General features: G+C 54.5%; 3 protein-coding genes across 17 annotated transcripts in view; 2 read left to right on the top strand and 1 right to left on the bottom strand.

Moving 5' to 3' along the window:
• The window catches only part of PRODH2 (proline dehydrogenase 2), an 11,066-nt gene extending 7,733 nt beyond the window's left edge, over window positions 1–3,333 (top strand). For 2 of the 4 annotated variants that reach the window (XM_023516910.1, XM_012809177.2), the window contains 3 exons: window positions 1,445–1,555; window positions 1,907–1,992; window positions 3,104–3,330. In XM_023516910.1, the coding sequence (XP_023372678.1) occupies window positions 1,445–1,555; window positions 1,907–1,992; window positions 3,104–3,288 (382 nt within the window). In that variant the 3' untranslated portion in view covers window positions 3,289–3,330. Of the gene's footprint in view, window positions 1–1,444; window positions 1,556–1,851; window positions 1,993–3,103 lie in introns of those variants that run through there. The other 2 variants (XM_012809180.1, XM_012809179.2) reach the window with 2 other exon arrangements.
• A 57-nt stretch (window positions 3,334–3,390) lies between these two features.
• Window positions 3,391–12,565, top strand: LOC105887641 (inactive serine/threonine-protein kinase TEX14-like). 11 transcript variants are annotated; one of them, XM_012809169.2, is made up of 17 exons: window positions 3,391–4,811; window positions 5,553–5,745; window positions 8,544–8,658; window positions 8,991–9,156; window positions 9,234–9,379; window positions 9,460–9,520; window positions 9,596–9,720; window positions 9,814–9,906; window positions 10,323–10,658; window positions 10,739–10,896; window positions 10,973–11,166; window positions 11,252–11,324; window positions 11,412–11,500; window positions 11,590–11,763; window positions 11,934–12,078; window positions 12,220–12,269; window positions 12,455–12,541. In XM_012809169.2, the coding sequence occupies exons 1-16, from the start codon at window positions 4,728–4,730 to the stop codon at window positions 12,231–12,233; spliced, it is 2,166 nt and encodes a 721-aa protein (XP_012664623.1). In that variant the 5' UTR covers window positions 3,391–4,727; the 3' UTR covers window positions 12,234–12,269; window positions 12,455–12,541. The 11 variants fall into 11 exon arrangements, with proteins under 11 accessions (XP_012664623.1, XP_012664622.1, XP_012664620.1 ...); XM_012809168.2 differs by having other exon boundaries at window positions 12,357–12,469; XM_012809166.2 differs by lacking the exon at window positions 11,934–12,078 and having other exon boundaries at window positions 12,357–12,565.
• A 34-nt stretch (window positions 12,566–12,599) lies between these two features.
• Window positions 12,600–19,944, bottom strand: part of ARHGAP33 (Rho GTPase activating protein 33) — an 11,431-nt gene continuing 4,086 nt past the window's right edge. The window contains exons 11-18 of one of the 2 annotated variants that reach the window (XM_012809103.2): window positions 19,535–19,642; window positions 17,412–17,557; window positions 16,637–16,790; window positions 16,407–16,552; window positions 16,251–16,325; window positions 14,362–15,033; window positions 13,878–14,269; window positions 12,600–13,793 (exon numbers count right to left, since the gene is read on the bottom strand). In XM_012809103.2, coding sequence (XP_012664557.1) covers window positions 13,008–13,793; window positions 13,878–14,269; window positions 14,362–15,033; window positions 16,251–16,325; window positions 16,407–16,552; window positions 16,637–16,790; window positions 17,412–17,557; window positions 19,535–19,642 — 2,479 coding nt within the window. In that variant the 3' untranslated portion in view covers window positions 12,600–13,007. Of the gene's footprint in view, window positions 14,270–14,361; window positions 15,034–16,250; window positions 16,326–16,406; window positions 16,553–16,636; window positions 16,791–17,411; window positions 17,558–19,534; window positions 19,643–19,944 lie in introns of both variants that reach the window. The other variant, XM_012809104.2, reaches the window with a different exon arrangement.

The following is a 19,944-nucleotide window of genomic DNA, read 5'->3' as shown; positions in this document are numbered from 1 at the left end:
CGTCATTGTTGTTTGGCGGGTCCGGGCTGGGGATTCGAACCCGCCACCTTAGGTGTACGTGGCTGGCGCCTTAGCCGGTTGAGCTATAGGCGCCGAGCCTCAAGTGTATATCTTAAAGGCAGGACAGTCCAGTGAGAATGAGCCAGGCTCTGGAGCATCGGACAGCCTGAATTCAAATCCCTGCTTAGCCATGGCTGGTGGTGTGACCTGGAGACAAGTGACAACCCTTTCAGCTTCATTCTCCCTCTCTGTAAAATAGAGATAATAAAAACATCTACCTCATAGCATTGATTTGAGAATTAGATGAGCAACTAGATCTTCTCAGAGGAAAGAGAATTCCAGAATTCCATGCAAAGGGGTTTAACTAAGGGAAATGTAGTGATGAGACTATTTATAGAAGTGCAGGCTAGGTTGGGGGAACTTCCCCACAGGAATGTTGAGGTACCCCAAAACTCACAAGAGCAGGAAGTATTTCGACCTCTATGCTATAGCTGAGGGAGACAGGCCACCCTAGTGGAGCTGTGGCCACAAAGAGAGCAAGGGAGGCGCGTTCTCCCTCCTTCCCCCTTCTGATATCCTGCACGTGATTCCAGGGGTGATGCTGCACATAACAGCCTGAGGGGCAGTTAACAGATATGGGGGCAATGGAGAGTGCCCTGCACAGCCTGTGACATTCACAGGGTAGCATGCAGGCTACAGCGAGCTTGGAAAGCACTGGCCAGTCTATTTACCTTTCTGTGTCAGCGCCTCATTCTTCTTTATAGCTGTGTGGGACTTCCCTGACCTCTCTGCGCCATACATCACTTAGGCAGCTCCCTATGTAGGGACTTTTGAGTTGTTGCTGATCATGATCTGTAGACAATGCTGCAGCGAACAGCCTTGGGTAAACGTCACCTCGTGTGTGTGATGTGACCCTTTGCTGTGAGACTGCCATTCTGCCAGACCTTATACACACCCTCATCTCACTTCATCCTCATAGCAGTCAGCGAATTCATACTGTTACAAAGTGGCTCAGGGGGCCAGGTATGGTAGCTCACGCCTGTAATCCCAGCACTCTGGGAGGCTGAGGTGGGTGGATTGCCTGAACTCACAGGCTTTAAGACCAGCCCGAGCCAGAGTGAGACCCTATCTCTAAAAAATAGCTGGGCGTTGTGGCAGATGCCTGAAGTCCCAGCTACTTGGAAGGCTGAAGGCAAGAGAATCACTTGAGCCCAAGAATTTGAGGTTGCTGTGAGCTGTGATACCACAGCCCTCTACTGAGGGTGACAAAGTGAGACTCTGTCTAAAATAAAATAAAATAAAATAAAAAACAAAGTGGGTCAGGGAAGGGACATCCCTTGCAGTGGGTGCAGATGGAACCGAGCCCCTGAGGCACATCCCACCCCAAGTTCCAGGGCCCTGACCCTCACTCACCAGGTGAGCTGAAATGCGCACCCCCCTTCAGTTACAGCCGCTGTCTGGAGCTGATGCTGACCCAGGTGTCCCACCACGGCCCCATGTGCCACCTCATGGTGGCTTCCCACAATGAGGAGTCAGTTCACCAGGCGACCAAGCGGTATGAGGTGGGGGATGGGAAACAGGAACCCACAAGAAGGCCCCCTCCCTTCCTCCTGCTTGCTCACTGTGCCAGGGGAGGTGGAATGGTGAGGTGTTCTGGGGAGGATGTTACAGATATTTGACCCCTGGTATGCCTGAAGCTTTGTAGGCCCTAGATGGACAAGGCATTGTCTCTTATTTCCTGGGCCATGGGGAGGTCTGAGCATTCCAAAGAAGTGGCTGGAACTAATTGGGGGGCTTCCAAGGGACTCAAAATGTAGTTATTTATCATGGAGTTTGGAAATACTTCAATAGATATGCAGCTCTGGATCCAGCCACTGCCTAGATTGATGATGTGGCTTTTCTGTAGCATGTGGGAGCTGGGCATTCCTCTGAATGGGCCTGTGTGTTTTGGACAACTCCTGGGCATGTGTGACCACATCTCCCTGGCATTGGGTATGTGAACGGCGCATCCCTCACTTCACAACCCCACCCCCAACCCCAGGCCTTCCTTCCTGTCAGCTAGATCCTTCTGCTATTCTCACCTAAGGCCTGGCCAGGCTCCTATCCACAGCCTGCTGTTGGCCCAGCAGACCCTTCTGGATAAATTTGCTAGTCCAGTATCTAGGGCCTTGCAGGGCTGTGTCTCTGTGTCTGCTGTCTGTTGTTTCTGCTGGTTCTTTATCATGGTGTCTTGTTTCCTGTGTGGTTTGTTATCTCTATCGTGCTGCTCCACGGGGCCTGAGACTGGATGATTTATATTTTCTTCTGCCATGTGCTAAGAGGTACAAAATCCCTTTATCCTACATTCACAGCTTGAGGTTTCTTGAGACATCCCAGTGATTCAAATTTGGGTTGCAAATACAGCAGAACCTCCATAGTTGACCTCTTCCCTACATTGACCACCTTCTTAAGTTAACCTGATTTTCATAGACCAGACATGCACCACATGCACATATCAGTACCATAGGCCTAGTTCCTTATGTTGACCAGTTTGTTTTAGTCCCTTGGGGGGCCAACTTACAGAGGTTCTTCTACTGTATGTGAGGGGGCTAACCCATGGGCTAACTGCTTCCCAAAGATGGATTTTTATGCTTTCTCCCCTGGTGTGCTCATGGCCATTCTCTGGGTGTGAGGAAAGGGAGGAAGGATTGACCAAGGGTGTAACTTCTCTGGGTTGCAGCTTAATTTGGGGAACAGTTTCCTCTTACAACTCACTTTTGTCAGGCTTGACCCTCGACAGTACCCCTGCAACTGAGTGAAGTCATCAAATAGCAGCTCAATTTTGCATTCAGGGAAGAAGTGGCTGCCTATGTTTCCCTTCCCTCTATGAGTTTGCACTTTCTCTTAATTCTTGGAGTTATAAACTCCTTACTCAATTGGCATTTTTAATCACTTTAAGAATATTTAAAACTATTTCCTCCAGGATTTTTAGTTCGTTCAGTGAGAAATTTTGTCCAATTCACCTAGTCTGCTATGTTCTTGGAAATGGAAATCTCTGTTCCGGTGGGGAATGGGAAGCCTCCCTTAATCTCTAGTCCATATGCTGCCAACACTCTCCCCCCAGGACAGGCTGGCTATGCAGTATATAAGTCCATCCCCTATGGCTCCTTGGAGGAGGTGATCCCCTACCTGATCCGGAGGGCCCAGGAGAACCGGAGTGTGCTTCAGGGTGCCCGCAGGGAACGAGAACTGCTCAGCCAAGAACTGAGGAGGCGGCTGCTGGGGGGAGGCCTAAAGGTACACCATTAGCACCCCTGGGAGTCATGTGGTCAATAAAGGTCCCAAGCTATTTCCCAGGCTGCTGTGCTGCATTGAAGTCACCTCCTTAAGGAAGGACTCATCTTGACCTCAGTCAACCTGAGCTAGGGGATTCTGCAGCTCAAGAGATCTTGAGATGACCCTAGAGTGCAGTAAGGGCATTGATTGAGGACTAAGGAGGCCTCTCCTCAACTCTGAAGTAGTCTGTCTTTGGATGGGCTTGGTCAGTGACTGATGCAGGAACTTTCTTCGCCCCAGTGAATGCCCAGATGAAGAGCAGAAACCAAGCCATGAAAGCCAAGAAGCTGAACCAAGGCCACATGTGCAGGGAAGGACATAAAGAAGAGCCAAACCACACTCTCAGTAATAAGCATTGCATAAAGCCCCTTCTGGGCTAGGGTCTGAGATGAACAATGCAACCCCAGGCCCTGCCCTCACAGGGCTCTAAGTCTGGTGAGGGGAGACAACCCATCTTCAGACTGTGAGAGCCTAGAGTGATCAAGGATGTGATGGGAGAAGCCCAGACAGAGTAGTCAGGGCTCTGTTGGGGAAGCCTAGGGGGTTGTGGGAGGTCAGAGGAGGCCCCTGACCCACACTGGGGGTGATCAAGAGGGCATCCCAGAGAACTGATAAGAATGACCAGTGAAGAATGAGGTGAGCATTCGAAGGCAAGGGCACGTGCACACACAGTGTGTGACACACATTGGGGAGTGGGTAGACGAGAACGGAGGGTGGGCAGGCCCAGATGATGCAGTCTGAGATGCCAGACTGCAAGGCGTGGTCTTTGTCCCTGGGCACTAGAGATTCAGGATGGTTTCAGACAGGGGAGGGCCTAGAAAGTGGAGACAGGTTGGGAGCCCAAGGGAGGGTGGGAGAGGGTTGGGCTGCAGGGAGGTCAGATGGAGGCTAGCAGAAAGGACAGCCAAGTGGCTGAGAGAGTGGGCTATGGGGCTGACAGGACAGGGGAAGAGATGTCCAGGGTGAGTATCAGGACTCTGTTTTGCAAAGGGGCACAGTGGAGCCACCCTACATGGAGAGGGGGGAAAAACACAGTTTGGGGGAGATTCTTAAGCCAATGTAGGACCTGCATGGTGTGACAGCATCTGGGGAACGTCCAGAGGGTGGCATCTTGAGGGGCTCCTAGTCTTGAGGCTCAGGGGAAAGGCTAGAGCAGCGACGGAGATGAAACTATGCGAGGGTGGGTAAGAAGCACGGGCAGACAGCCAAGGGCAGCTGTATGGGGATCAAGATGGGCCCACGCCCCCCAAAAGTTCTCAGGGTAGGCAACAAGGGAGGAACATGCAGAGCACAGCTGAATATTCCAGGTCAAACACCTCAGTCTTCTCCCCCTGGTCAGTCCCAGACCCCGTGGGACAGCTCTCTGGGGAGGCTGAGTACTGCGCAAGTGTTGCAGGAAGCCACCGAAGCGCATGCGCCTAGCATTCCCGCTCCTATTGCAGCAAGTGCGCAGGGGTCACGTGACAGTCACGTGCGGAGCACTATGGAGCCCAACGGTAGGTGCAAGCCACAGTGTCAGGGGTTTGGGCCTGAGAACTTTCCTCCAGCTTTCAAGGCCTTCGGAGCTATGTTAGGCCCCTGCCCCTCTGCCCCCAGACCCTGCCCTTCTTTCCCAGCCCTTTGCTGCCCTCAGTCCACTCTCAGTCTGAAATCCTGCCTCAATTTTCAGACCCCACCTCTTTAGCAGTCCCTGTCTCCGTTCCCTGGGGCTTTCACCAGCCAGCCCTCACTCCCAGGTTTTCCTCAGCCCCTTCCCCCAGCCTGTAGACTCACCGGCAAACATGGACACTTCCCTAGACCTCAGTCCATGCAGACCCAGGGGTTCTGCCTTTAGTCCCCTGTCCTCCAACTGAACTCAGACCCCACCCATCCCTCCTCAGCCCCCTTTCCCCAGCCCTCAGGAACGTCCTACCTTGGATCCTCTCACCGTCTCTCAGATCCTAAACCACAGGCCTTTTATCCTTCAACTGATAAGCTTCAGAGCCTCCTCCTGCACCCTCGGATTCCTTCTCCAGGCTCAGATCCTATCCTCGCAGCCCTTTACTACCCTTGCAGCTCTGCATCATCCCTAAAACCTTCTCTCAGCCCTCACACTCCCTTAGATCCCTGATCTTTGGGGGGATAGCTCTCTTAGAGCCCGCCTGTTTTCTCATCAGACTTCCCATCAGATCCCCTACCCATCTAGACTGCCTCCCTAGGCTCCCAGCCAGCTGTCTTTATTGCTTTATTGTCCCCAGAGGCCCAAGCCTTCTCTTCCTCCTGCCCTCATGAAACCCAGAGTCTGCAGCCTACCCATGCCCTTGCTGCCCTCAGGCTTCCCTGTGGAGCTGGGCTCCTTCAGGGATGGAGACACCACCCAGGTGGGCCGTCTTCATCGTCTGGCTGTGGCTGGCGGCCCAGGCTGGGGCCTGGCCAGGCTCCTGCGCAGAGGTGAGGGCCTGGCTGCTGGGACCGCCTGTGGGGGCAGGATCACGGAGCAGTATGGATGGTGTAGCTTCAGTTGGCCAGACAACAAACAGTTTTGTCCTGGGAACTTTCTGTGTGCCAGGCTCTCAGTTCCATGATGGGATTTAAGGGTGAATGTTACATCTAGATCATTGTGAATGAAAGCTGGCAGGCTGAGGCTGGGGATGAGGGGGAGACCTATCAGATAGGATGGCTTTTCTTTTCTTTTCTTTTCTTTCTTTCTTTCTTTCTTTCTTTTTTTTTTTTTTTTTGAGACAGTCTTATGCTGTCTCCCTGGGTAGAGTGCCATGCTTACAGCAACAACTACAAATTCTTGGGCTTAAGTGATCCTCTTGCCTCAGTCACCTGAGTAGCTAGGATTACAGGCACCCACCACAATGCCTGGCTAGTTTTCTATTTTTAGGAGATACAGGAACTCGATCTTGCTCAGGCTGGTCAGGAACTCCTGAGCACAAGCAATCTACCCACCTGGGCCTCCCAGAGTGCTGGGATTACAGGTGTGAACTGCATGGTCAGGATGGCTTTTCAAGTGGGGTGGTACTTGTACCCTACAGTGTAAGAGCCAGTCATGCAAAAGGGGGAGAGAAGGGAGGATAGACTCTTGGAGTGGGGGATAACCTGTGCAAAGGGCGGTGTAGTCAATCACATGAACTGCGCATGTGTAAGTAGCCCAGGACTCTGGGAGAGGACTGGGGCTGAAGAGGCAGCAGGTTCAGACAACCAAGGGCTTCAAAAGGAGTGATCATTGTGTTGACTTTTGCTGTGTATCCCACGGGGAACCATTGGCATTGCAAGTAGGAAATTAACATTATAAAGAACATTAAATTAACAATTTACAATTTCCCTTTTCATTGATTTTTGGTAAGTTGACAGTGTATCAGGCCACTTTCCAAACTTAATAGTTGTCATTGTTGATTCTTTTTGTTGTTTTTTTGTTTTGCTATTTGCAAGTGGTGACAGTTTGGTTTCAGTCTTCAATAGTTAAACTCTAATTTCTTTTTCTTGTCGTAAGGTATTGGCCAGAATTCCTGAACTATATTGTTGGAGGATATCTGTTTCTTTGTTTTTGATGTTAAAGGAAATGAGTCTGTTTTTGTGTTAAGTATCATTCTTGCTGTTGATTTTGGTTTATAACTTTTAGCAAGTAAGGGAGTTCCATCTACATTTCTCAGGTGTTTTTTTCCTAGTTAGAAGTAGGCATTGAATTTTATCAAGACCATTTTCTGTATCTATTGAGTTACACATGTGATTTTTGTTCTATAATCCATTCATGAATGATTTTATTACTTTGATAGATTTTCTTATATTGAACCATTAACTTTATTTATGGCTTTTGCCTATATGATTATAAATGGAATTGATACATGATCTTATTTTCTACTTCTGGAAGCTCTCATCAGGTTTTGGAGTTAAGGTCATTACTGCCTTTCAAAAGGAGCCTTGCTCTCTTTTTCTTTTTTTGGGAGCAACTCGTATAAGATTATCTAGTCCTTAACATGATTTGTGCTTTAAGAAGAGATCTCTGTGGAGCAAGAGAGGTGCAGAAAGTCACTTAGGATGCCTTTGGAAAAGATGGTAATGCCTTTGGACTTGATGAAAAAAAAAATGATGGGCTGAGCAAAATATGATGTAGCAAATGTGGTGTGTTCAGAGGTTCTTTCTTGTTCATTTGTTTGTTTTAAGACTAGAGTCTTACCCTGTCTCCCTGGGTAGATTGCCTTGGTGTCATAGCTCATAGCAACCTTAAACTCTTGGGCTCAAGCCATCCTGTTGCCTCAGCCTCCCCAGTAGTGGGGACTACAGGCATCTGCCACAAGGCCCAGCTAGTTTTTCTGTTTTTAGTAGAAATGAGGTCTCAATCTTGCTCAGTCTGATCTCAAACTCCTAAGCTCCCCCCGCTTTGGCCTCCCAGAGTGGTGGGATTACACACATGAGTCTCCATGTCCAGCCTTCACAAGGATTCTTGAAGGACTACATTTGGAGGAATTTCATGGCTGAGACCAAGCTGTGTTGGATCAAGTGTGTGATTAATTAGCCATGTCTACCAAGGACACAGGAGTACAAGGACAAGGACATTATGCATTAGTCCTCCCTGACACAGGGGCTGGAGGAAGTAAACTCAGGAATGATGTGTGGGGATATACAAGGCCTGGGGCAGAGGAAAGTAGTTGGAAGGAGGAATCTGAGCACGGTGATCGTGGGGGAGAGGGACACAGATGTGGAGGTGGGGGTGTTGAGGAGGTTGCTACCTGGACTTAGTCCTTAGATGCAGTGTTCAAAAATAAACTTGAGGGATTTCCTGATAAAATCCATAGAGTTTGATTTCCTTGAAGAATTGGAATCTGGCCTGATGGGACCTGTGTGTACAACGCTGAATCAGCCCTGGGTGGAGACTGTCTGGCCTGGTAGTACATAAGGCTCCTGTAAGATGAAAATCCCAAGAAGTCCCCTTCCTCCTGGCACCTAGGGATCTTTGTGTGATTCTGACACCTTTGGAATAGGTGGACATTTGCATGGCAGGTAGATGCTACCCCTTGTTCCAGCTCTGGATATCATGGTGACTTTTGGAACACTGTGTTGAGATAGTCTGAGTTAGAGTCCTCAGCAGCTGGAGGGTGGCAGTTCTGGGACATAGAGACAGAACTGGAGTCAAGGGTCACCTTATCAAGGAGGGACTGTGGAGGCTGGGAATTGGCAAGGGTGTTTCCCTAGTGGCTCTCGGGACCCCTGCCCCAGGAGTCCTAAGGCTCACTGTCTGTCAGTTGTCCAGGTAGATGGTGAAAACTCTGCTGGGCAGACAGGGCTCTTCCTCTCAGCACTGCTGGGCCACACCTCTGTTGTGCAGCTCCTGCTGGCCTTTGGTGCCAATCCCAACCAGTGAGTGGACAGGTGTTGGTGCTCCCATACTCCCAGGGTTCCTCTCCCCTGAGGCTTCTCTCTCTCATGATGCCTCTGCCACTTGGTGGGACCCTCCTGGACCTTTTCTCATTCCCCGTGACTACTCCCATTCTCCTGAGGCCTTCCCTGCTCACAATGGTCTTTTTTTCGCTTCAGAGACCCCATTGTGTCCTCACGTGACTCCTCTTATCCTGAATCCCAACCCCTATGTTCACAGTGACTCCTCCCATCCCCAGGGCCTAATCCTGCCACTTTCTGCCCATGTTTCATCCCTTTCCTAATCAATTCCCACCCTTATTGTGTCACTGTAGCCGCTGCCTTGATGGCAGCACGCCGGTGCATGCGGGCGCCTTCTCCGGCTGTAGCCCAGTGATGCTACACCTGCTGCAGGCGGGAGGTGACTTGCGTCTGCATGACCAGCAGGGTCGCACACCACGAGACTGGGCTGAACAGGGTGGTGTCAAGCAGAGCTGGGAGGTGAGCAATGGCCCAGGTGGCGGTGGGGGCATCAGGGGCAGCACCCGCACTGGCTTCACCCACACGCCCTGATCCAGGTGCTGGAGCTGTTACAGCTCTGCCGAGCTCACATATCGGCATTAGTGCATGGCAATGAGCTGGCGCTCACATCTCTGGGCCAATTGCAGGCCAGATCTGGGAACAGTCTGCAGGGCTCCTTGTCTTCATTGTGGCAGACAGACAGGTAACAGTCCACACCCTGAAGCCTACCTACCCACCATAACCACCTACCCAGATTTAGCCTAAGCCTGCCCTTTACCTCAGGGCACAGAGGCTGGAGCAGATCGGGAGATCCCCCCAGGTCCCAAACTTGGGGTTCGGCCAGGTAAGTGGGGGAGGTTGGGGAAATGGAACTACCCCTGTCATCTTCATGCCTCATGGTCCTGCTCCCCATCTCCAGCTGAGCAGCTTGTGGCCACTGGGTCTAGTAACGAGTGTACCCCTTGCGGACCCCAAGGAGCTACTGCCAGCCCAGGGTGAGCCTGACCGAACCTACGAGAGCAGCTCCCACACCCTCATGGCCAAGTGAGAGCCCCTCTCATGCCCTTGCAGAGTCCCCTTACAAGGAAAGCCCCCCTGGTCTCAGACCTGCACTTCCTCCCTTTCCCCATTCTCCAGCCTCCTATGGAGGGGGCACTCCGTGACCATGAGGCAGCTGAAGGCCCCTGGAACCCAGCCTGATGTACTGCTGGCCGACCTTCGGCACTGCAGGTACCCCATTCCAGCCTTCTCTGCCCACTGGTTCCATAGGCCGGTCTTCCACCTGCCTGCCCAACTCAAGTGCTTTATAAAACTGAAGACCAGGGAAGTGTGGCCACCGTAGCCATGGTTAGCATCTTCACTTCTGGGCCAGCACCTGGCATAGTGCCCTCTTGCAGATCCCCACCTCAGTTCTGGAGAGTGGGTACCCAGTTCTGTGTGAATGTCCTGTAGGCCTCAGAGAGGAGGTAGGTGCAGGACAGGGTATTAACTGGGTGTTACCATTACTAGGCCCTGTGACCTGGCGTATCAGATTCTCCTTTGTCCAAGGCTGGTACCCAGGGTGGGTAGTCTGTACCCAGGGAGCAGCTCCCCCAACCAGGTGGTTTTGGGCTTGCTCATGAGTGGCCTGCTGTCCTCCTGCCCAGCACCCTGCACCACCCCAACCTGTTGCTGCTGATGGCACTGAGCCCCTCAGCGGACCTGTCGGGGCTGTGCCTTCTCTTCGAGCCTGTGTGGCTGGGCTCCCTGCATGTGATGCTGCACCTGCGGGGACAAAGTAAGGAGGGGCCCCAGGCTGTGCCAGGCCTGCTGCCAGGCCAGCTGCTGCTGCAGGTGCTAGAGGCCCTGCTGTTCCTGCAAGCCCGCTGCCGTGCTCATGGCGGCCTCAGCTCCCACGCTGTGCAGCTGGTGCGGCCTGGCCTGGCTAAGGTGGGCAACCTGGAGCACGGGCGTTCACTACAGCAGCGCTGGCTGTGTCCCAGGTGGGTGCCTGCCCCACCTGCTTGCCCCCGGGTCCCTATCCTGCAGCCGTTTTGCTCACTGGTCTGCTTGGACTCCACAGGCTGCAGCAGGGCCACCCCTGGGGAGGCCCAGGTCCAGGGCTGCCCCCACCCCCTGAACTGTACCCATGGCTGCCACTTGAGCTGATCTGTAGTGACTTGCCTACCACCACTTCAGACCTCTACAGCTTCTGCATCCTGGCCCAGGAGGTCTTCACTGGTGAGTGAGTGATTCCCCACCCTACCCCACTGAGGAACCCCATCTGTGTGGGTCCCCTAATCATGCTTCCTTGCAGGAGAGCTGCCCTGGGCTGGAAGAGAGGGCCCTGAGGTGAAGGCCAAGCTGGAGGCAGGTGAGAGCCTGGCCCTGGACCCCTTGGTACCAGCCCCCTACCAGGCCCTGATTCAGGCTGGGCTGGGCCTAAGGCCTGCTGACCGCTGGGGCAGCCTGCAGAGTACTCGATACCTGCTGCGGGAGGCCATGGCCCAGGTACAGGACAGGTTAGCAGGGGTGGATGGCAGCTATGGAACCCTAGGCAGGGCCTGTGTCCCCATACTCAGCTTCCCTTCCACAGGACTCAGTTCCTGAGGTGAGCTCCCCAACAGAGTGGACCACACTGTCCTCTGCACTGCAGGGCTCCTCCCCAGGTGAGTGGGCAGGAGTGGGTGATGGTGGGCACTGGGCACAGTTCAGCTGTGCTCTCTTCAATCCAACCAACTGGTCTGTCCCCATAGAGAAACTATACTATGATGTGGCTCCCAGAGCCAAGACCACACCCAGGCCTGTGCCACCTGTGATGTCCCCTGGCCCCATTCCATCCCAGGTAGGAGTCAGGGCAGTGATAGAAGGGACCGAGAGAGCTGTGGGACACCTGGGCAACCCATGTCAACTCTCTGACATTGCTCTCTGCAGGCTCTGGAGACTCCTGAGGTCACAGGCCACAGCGGGGTCCAGAGTGGTGCAGCCTGGGACTCAGGCAGCAGCTTGACTCTAGACAGCAGCCCCAGCCCCAGCCTTTGCCCTGGCCCCAGCCACAGCCCCACAGCCAGGGTCAGCCTGAACTGCTGTCTGCAGCTCAGTTCAATAGTATGGATACCCCAGGGCCCTGTAAGACCATCACATCACTAACCTGTGACCCCTGCCCCCCAGTAGTCATCACCCCCAAATTCCCTGGCTGCCTCCCCTCTTTCCAGGGCCCCCAAGGACTCCCAGCTGTCCCCTGACCTGTGACCCCTGGCCAACCCTGCTTCCCCCAGGGCCCTGCCCTACACTCCAGCCTTGAGTACTCAGCTTCCCTGCTGGGGATCCAGAGCTCTGTGGAGCAGTTTGAGAGAAGTTCTCAGCCAAGATCCAAACTGCTGCGGCACGCTCACAGGGTTACCCCACTGGATCCCCAGCCCTGTGAGCCCACACCCTGCCTGCTGACCCATGGAGGCTTCCCACACCCTGGGAGACTGCTGGCAGGGAAGGCCACCAGGGCAGGCTAAACAAAGGTCCCTGAGTCCATCCTGTGCCCACTCCCACCCCCTTTTCCTCCTACAGGCACCCAGTACTGAGCTGATTGAAGGAAGTTTCTTCTCCAGTCTGCAGAAGTAAGAAAAGGGGCGTGGTGGTGGAGGCCTGGGCCCCTTCCTCATCCTTGAAGTAGCCCTTAGGTCCCACACCCCACTGCTCCCCAGGATGGATCTGCTGGAGGAGATAACAGCAGAGCTTCAAAGAAGATGCCAACCCAGAGACAAACCCCACTTATCTGACCTTGGCCCCACTCCTGACACAGATTCCTGGAGTGCCCATGGTGCCCTCTCTGCAGATGCCACTCCACAGAGCCTTCCAGAAGTAACTCCCCACTCAATGCCTGTCCCAGAGAAAATAAAATGATAGAGCCACCCGTCTGTGTTTCTTCATTCACTGAGTCTGGCCCCAGCGTGACCCCAGCAGTCACATTTTCACCATTTTTATTCATTAATTTTGTCAGATGGTTTAGTGGGGTGTGTAGGGAAAGAAGGGCTGGAGCTGTCCCCGTGCCCCCTGTGCACAGATCAGGACATGCTGGGGGCTCCTGGAGGGAAAGGGAGGACAAGGTGTCAGCCTAGCCCTCCCTCAGATTTGTGTGAGGGCCCCCAGGATGGAGGATGGTGGCGGGGGGAGGGTGTACCCCTCTGCCCAGGGTAGGAAAGCTATGATTATTGGTTAGGGATCCACATCAGAAACAAGTACAAAGTTAGAAACCTGGGGTAGGGTCAGGAGCTCAAAGTACAAAAAAGGGACTAGGTTGGGCCAAGATCCAGCGAGGGTGAAGGGAACGGAGGAAGGGGCTTCCCAGCTCTAGCTCAGCAGTAGCTTCGGGTCTGTCCCTCAGAATGGAGGGACCAGCTGGGAGTGGGGTAAGGGGGTGGGGGACCAGCCCCCTCCCCTCTTTGCCCTCCATTTCTGTACAAGGACCCTCGGTGGAGCTCGCCCCCCCTCCCATAGGCTGGTGGGGCTGCCCTATAGACTTGGAGTGACTCGGGAGGCCCCCAGGGTCCAGGTACACCATGAGGGGTAAAGGGGCCCCAGGGTGCCCGCTGTTTCTGAGGGAGGCGGGGGGCTGGAGGGCCAGGATCTGAACGGCTTCGGGGGTGGGCAGGAGGAGAAGAGGAGCAGGAAGAGGCAGGTGAGGAACCCCTGGGCCCTAGAGATAGGTTAACATAGAGGGGCTCAGGCTGGGTGGGACGCCGGGCAGGGTGCTGGGGCGCCGAGTAGCCAAGGTGGTCAGGGGGAAAGCAGGAGGGGGGCGTTGGGTAGCTGAGCAGGAAGTTGGGGGACCGGTGGAGAGGTGGCGACTGGCCAACCATGCCATATGAGGCATTGAGCCTATCAGGGGGCATAGAGCGAAAGGGACTCCAGGACCGAGTGTGGCCAGAATAGGGGGACCCTTCACTTGCCCCTATCTCATAGTACAGGTTCTCTCCCCTGTCGAGTGGTGTGGGAGGGCCCAGGGAGCTTCTCCATACTGGGGCTAGGGAGCTAGACTGGAAGGACATGGGGCTTACGGGGTATAAGCCTGGTTTGGGGACCCCAAGGAAGGGTGGCAGGCGCTCCCTGGGAGCTGGGGAGAAGAAGCCAGGGGTAGGAACCTGTGAAGGGACAGAACATGGGGACTGGGCTGCTGTTTCTGGCACATCCCTGTATACACCACCTGCCCTGAGCTGGGTGCTGACTGGGGTGGGGCCTCTGAGTCCCCTCCTTGAGGTCCCTATGGGTCGCTGGCCCCTTACCAGGCTCCCATCACTTTGCTGCCTTGGTAAGTAGGATTGGAGTCCTGGGGCCCAGGCATCCTGCTGGGCTACAGAGTGAGGGGGTGGCCCACTCCCTGAGGTCCCCAGGGGCTCCTCGCCCACCTCCAGTGACAGTGAGCGGTGGAAAGGGGAGTGGGGAGCAGGTGGGGTGCCCCCATGCTCCTGTTGGCTCTGTCGCTCTGCTACCTGCTGAGCCCGCTCAGCCAGGGCCAGGGCCATGAGGCGTGCTGGGTTCTTGGGGGGTGGAGGTGGTGCACCACCAGGGCGCAGGAGGGTCAGGGGTGGGGGCAGCAACGGTGAATCCATACCAGGACCTACACAGAAGGGAATGAAAAGGGGGCTCAGCTTGGGTCCTGGGGTGGTCTTAGGGTCTGTGAGAGTGTGGGGTGGGCTGAACAGCACTCACCATACTGGCTCTGGGCTCCCCGGGGAGCAGGCAGTGCTAGCTTGCTGCAGATCTCTTGTTGGCAGTGGTCGCTTAGCTGGGCCTCGGCTCCATGCAGCAGCAGTGGGATGAGATGGGGACGCAGGCCTGGGCCAGGGCTGACCGCTGGTGTCGGGGAGACTGAGGCAGGTGCTCCCCCAGCCCCCAGCAGTTCTAGTACAGCAGGTGGCACTGACACAGAAAGAGGCTCTGAGATGTCCAGGGCAGTGGGTGAAGCAGGGCTGGTGGGTTCACGAGGTGAGGGAGCCTGTGGGGTTGCCCTGGGTGGGAAGGCAGATGCAGGGGCTGGGGGTGCTGGGCTGGCAGGAGGTGCAGGGTCCCCTGGGGTGGGGCTGCTGCAGCGGAAGGTAAGGGGATCAAAGTCAAGTCCCCGGAGTCCCTCCAGGCAGCGGGGTGGGCTGAAGTCCAGCTCGTCACCATCATCTAGCCAGGCTGATGTTCGGTGTGAGGGGGACCCAGAGAGTGCCCCCAGCCCAGCTGCTGAGGACTCAGAGGATGAGGAGGAGGTCGAGGAGGAGGATGAAGAGGAGGATGATGAGGACAGGCTCTCACAGGAGCCAGCAGGTGCTGGGCCCACAGGAAAAGCATCACTGCTGGAGTGCGGCCGCCGTAGCCTGTGCAGCCTCTGGAGGCCTAGAAGGATGAAGAAGGGGGAAATTAGGGGCCAGGGGTCAGAACTTCACAGGCTTATCCATCAGAGAGAATAGGGCACACTGTTCAACAGAAAGCTGGGAGAAGAGCATGAAGAGACGCTTCCCTGGAGAGGTGCCCACAGTGACTGTGAGCCAGGGAAGAGCTGTTCAGACCTGTGGGTGATAAGGCAAAACCTTGAAGAGAACCAGGAATGCTGGCGCAGTGGCTCACACCTGTAATCCCAGCACTCTGGGAGGAAGAAGCAAGTGGATGGCTTGAGCTTGGGAATTCGAGACCAGCCTGAGCAGGAGTGAGACCCCTTCTTTACTAAGAATAGAAAAACTAGCCAGTCACTGTGGCCAGCACCTGTAGTCCCAGCTACTCAGGAGGCTGAGGCAAGAGGATGGCATGAGCCCAAGAGTTTGAGGTCGCTGTGAACTATGACACAATAGCACTCTATCCAGGGTGACAGTGAAACTCTGTCTTTAAAGAAAAAAAAAACATGAGATAACTGCTTTTGGAAAACAAGTGGGCCTTGTCCTATACAACCTGAAGGTGTACATGGCAGAGCAATCTCCCAGGAGCCTGAGTGTGGCAGAGATTTGTCATAAGAGCCTCCAAATTCACCGGAACAGTAGAAGCAACAGAAAAGAGCCTGAGCCACATTCAGCAGTGTGGATGGATGGTAGTTTGTACTGTGCGGTGAAGTCAAGTCCCACACACTGTGTGATACCCCCTTTCTCAATGACACCCTTTAAATAAAGTTTCAGAAATGAATGACTAGAACTGAGAAATATGTTATTGCACATATATCTGTATCTGATAAAACCCTAACAAGGGAATGAGGACATGGAATTCACAGGACAACTCTGGTGGTGAGGCAGCAAATGGGAGAGGGGAGGAACTCACAGGTAAGGTATTGGGGTTCTTCTGGTTCTGGCCAGGGGGTTCATGGGTATTCATAACATTATTTAAAATTATTTTCAAAAGGCATGAATAATTAAAAGACTGCTTGAAAGGATCCTGCATGGACCAAAGGGCACAACGTGTAGTGAACCAAAGGTGATTTTATCTAGCTCATTGTACCTAAAGTCCTGATTAAAATTTTTAAACACCCCAGGACTGCCAAATATGAAGTACAACATTTGAAGGTTAAACGAGGGCCCCAGCCCCTCCCAGCTCCACTTGACCACAAGTAGGGCCCAGCCTGTCCTCACCAGCCCCGCTGGCCTGCGATGACAGAGACTCCTCGCTCTTGGCAGATCTCAGGGTGACCGTATCAGATCGGTTGCCTGTGAGGACAGGTAGGAGGGTAGGAGAGGGAGGTGGGCACACCACAGACCACCTCCCGCCCACCATGTAGCGCCTCTGACCTGAAGGTTGTGGTGGGGCACGGGTGCTCCCCAGCCAGGGCAGGGGCTTCTTTCGGGGGACACTGGGGCCCCGACCCAGTGCAAAGAATGTCCTCCAGCTGCTACCCCCTGGCTTCCTCTGTTTCTCCCCTCTCTCCCCTTTTCTCCTGGGGTGTGGGTAAGAAGCAGGAGTCAGTCTGAGAAACCAGGGCCTGGGCCTGCCCACTTCTCCCCCGCAGCATCCCACTTACCTTTGCACAGGTGAGGCTGGGGCCTTGGGAGTTGTAGGCTCAGTGGGTGTCCCCAGCCGGCCTTGAGTGCGAGCCTGGGCTTCTTCCAGCGTTAGCAGGCGAGTGGAGGGACTGCTGCCTGCAAGCGACTTGGGCCTGGGGAGGAGGCAGCGGCCTGGGGAGTTTGGAGACGTAGCTGTCAGTTCTGGGGCCACCCAAGGCCACAGGCAAAGCCAAGCGCCACAGCCCAAGCCCCGGCCCCGCAGCGTGCCCACCCGGGCTGGCAAGGCAGGGGGCCAGGGTTGATCAGGTGGGAATGGGTGGGCAGCAGGCAGTGAGGAGGAGAGGTGAGGCAGAACAGGCTGATGAGGAGGCAGCTCCCAGCAGCCAGTGAGGGCAGCGGCTCTGGCTTGTTACCTCGGGCCAGAGGGCCCTCCGACGTGCTGAATCCTGACTGGGCTGGGCAGGGAGTCTGGGCAGGGCCAGGGTGGGGTCAAGTCTGGGAACCTCCCACCTCCTCCCAGGTGGACCCATGGCCCCAAGGGCCCCCAGGAACTACAAGGGGTGAAGGAAGAACGGCGTCCGGGCCAAGAAGTGGGAATCCTGAGCGTAGGAGCTGAAATGAGAAGGAGGTGGGGCGCGGGGAGGGATAGGCCGGGGCGGGGTCCTCAAGGAGCCAGGAGGGAAGCCCGACTTCAGTGGGATTTGGATAGGGCTGGGGCCCACCTGCCCTCCCACTGCAGCCCTGACAATGAAGGGGCAGTAGCCATGACGTCAGGGGCTGTGATGAGCATACCTGCAGGGTCAAGACCAGCAGAGGTGAAGGTATCACTGAACAGGACATCCACGTGGGTGAGGAGAAATTCTACCACCACTGACTGCACCCGAACTTCCCGGAAGGCTGCCGCCCCACCCAGCCCCACTGACTCCAGCTCCATGGACCTGGATAGGAGAAGAGAGGGGCCAGGTGCCTTGAGCCCCAGATGGCAGGTTCTGGCTACGCCCAGTGAAGCCAATGAAGGCAACAACTGTCGGTTCAATGCCTCTGACCTGAAAATGACCACACCTAGAACTAGGTTCTCAGCCTTTCCCCAAATTTGCTCCCTCTCCATCATCCCCAGCTCAGTCAACCCCAAACACCCTGAGGTTGTCCTTCAGCCTTCTCTTTCCTTCCCAGCCACATCCAATTTGTCAAAATCTCTCCAGAGTCTAAACTCTTCTCCCCTCTACTGTCCCCACTGTGGCCCAGCCCCTATCCCTTCCCATCTGGACATCCTGGCAGCCTCCTCCCTGGTCTCCTGCTCCCATCCCTGCCTCCATGGTCTGGTCCCCACCCACAGCCAGAGGGAACCTGGGAAACCTAGTTCAGGTCTGGGCCCTCCTGGCTCAGGGGCCTGCCTCAGGGGCGCGTTGCTCCAGGTAACAGCAAAGTTCTCAGCTTGACCCATGTTACTGCTCTGTCTGGTCCCTTGTCACCTCTCTGATCTGATCATGTCCTCTCTCTCAACCCCTCACTTGCTCATTCAATTCCAGCCACACTAGCCTCCCTGAAGTTCCTTCAACACACGACTTGACTTATGTACTTGGTGTTCCTCTCCAGATGGGCACATAGGTTCCTCCCTCATCCCCTGCAGGTTTTGCCTGAAATGTTACCTTCTCAATGGAGTCTTCCCCATCCACCTTGTTTGAAATTGTAAACCTCCTTCTCTGGACCTCAGATCTTTCTTTTCTATTTTCCCCCATACTTCTCATGCCAACCCTCTGATGTACCACCTGTTTTACTTATTCACATGTCTGTGTCCCCAGAAGAATGTGAACTCGCTGGGGCGGCGCCTATGGCTTAGTAGGTAGGGCACTGGCCCTATATACCAAGGGTGGCGGGTTCGAACCCCGCCCCATCCAGCTAAAACAGCAGTGGCTACTGCAACAAAAAATAGCTGGGCATTGTAGCGGGCGCCTGTAGTCCCAGCTACTCGGGAGGCTGAGGCAAGAGAATCACTTAGGCCCAAGAGTTAGAGGTTGCTGTGAGGGGTGATGCCATAGCACTCTACCAGGGGCGACAGAGTTAGACTCTGTCTCAAAAACAACAACAACAACAACAACAACAACAACAAAAAAACAGAAAAAACAACAGAATGTGAACTCCTCCAGGACAGAGATCATGCCTGTCTTGGTCACCATCAAATCCTCTAGGGCTTTACCCTGCTGTTGGTGGTAGAAGTATTGAAGCCTTCCCTGCCATTCTAGCTGAAAACTTTAAACTACCATGATCCTGGGCACCTACCTCCCTTGCTTCCTATCTTCCTCCTTGGCGCTCATCACCATCACACATTATTATTCTGTATTCTTCTTGTTGATGATTCATTGTGAATTCCTCCATGAAAATGTGGGCCCCGGGGGAAGTGTTCCTCACTATGCATCGCCAGTGAGGAACAACAAGGCTAAGTCCGTGGGAGGTACTTGACAAATATGTATTAAATGGGCCAGGCACAGTGGTTCATGCCTGTAATCCCAGCACTTTGGGAGGCCAAGATGGTGGAATGCCCGAGCTCAGGAGTTCAAGACCAGCCTGAGCAACAGCGAGACCCTGTCTCTACTAAAAATAGAAAAACTAGCTGGGCTTTGTGGTGGATGCCTGTAGTCCCAGCTACTTGGGAGGCTGAGGCAAGAGGATGGCTTAAGCCCAAGAGTTTGAGGTTGCTGTGAGCTATGATGACACCACAGCACTCTAGACAGGGCAACAGAGAGAGACTCTGTCTTAAAAACAATCAAACAAAAAAAAAACCCCAACCAAATATGTATTAAATGAATGAACAAGAGAACAAAAGTCGGGGAGGTTTCTGGGTGATTTGGGGGAAAGCTTAAGGCCTGCCCCATAGGAGGGAGCTGAGGGTGCAGGCTGGTGAACAGCCAGCTTACCGTAGTAGATTGGGTGCCCAGACGATGGCCAGGTTGCGGGCATGCATGCTGGTGTTGGCACTGTGTCTTGCCATGCGAGCCAGGTGCCTGAGCAGGTATTCCAGGGTCCTGGATGGTGGGAGCAGAGGAAGGCACCTGAGCCTTACCTCTCTTGAAACCCCACCACCATTGGCTCGGCGTCTGTGACTCAAGCGGCTAAGGCACCAGCCACATACACCTAAGGTGGCAGGTTCGAAACCCCAGCCCGGGCCCGCCAAACAACAATGATGGCTGCAACCAAAAAAAAATAGCCAGGCGTTGTGGTGGGCGCCTGTCATCCCAGCTACTTGGGAGGCTGAGGCAGGAGACTCGCTTGAGCCCAGGAGTTGGAGGTTGCTGTGAGCTGTGATGCCATGGCACTCTACCCAGGG

This window comes from Otolemur garnettii, unplaced genomic scaffold (genome assembly GCF_000181295.1).
Source record: "Otolemur garnettii isolate 467f Iridium unplaced genomic scaffold, OtoGar3 scaffold00100, whole genome shotgun sequence".
Lineage (NCBI taxonomy): Eukaryota > Metazoa > Chordata > Mammalia > Primates > Galagidae > Otolemur > Otolemur garnettii.
Note: the sequence above shows the minus strand (reverse complement) of the source record. Positions and strands in the feature narration are given on the sequence as shown.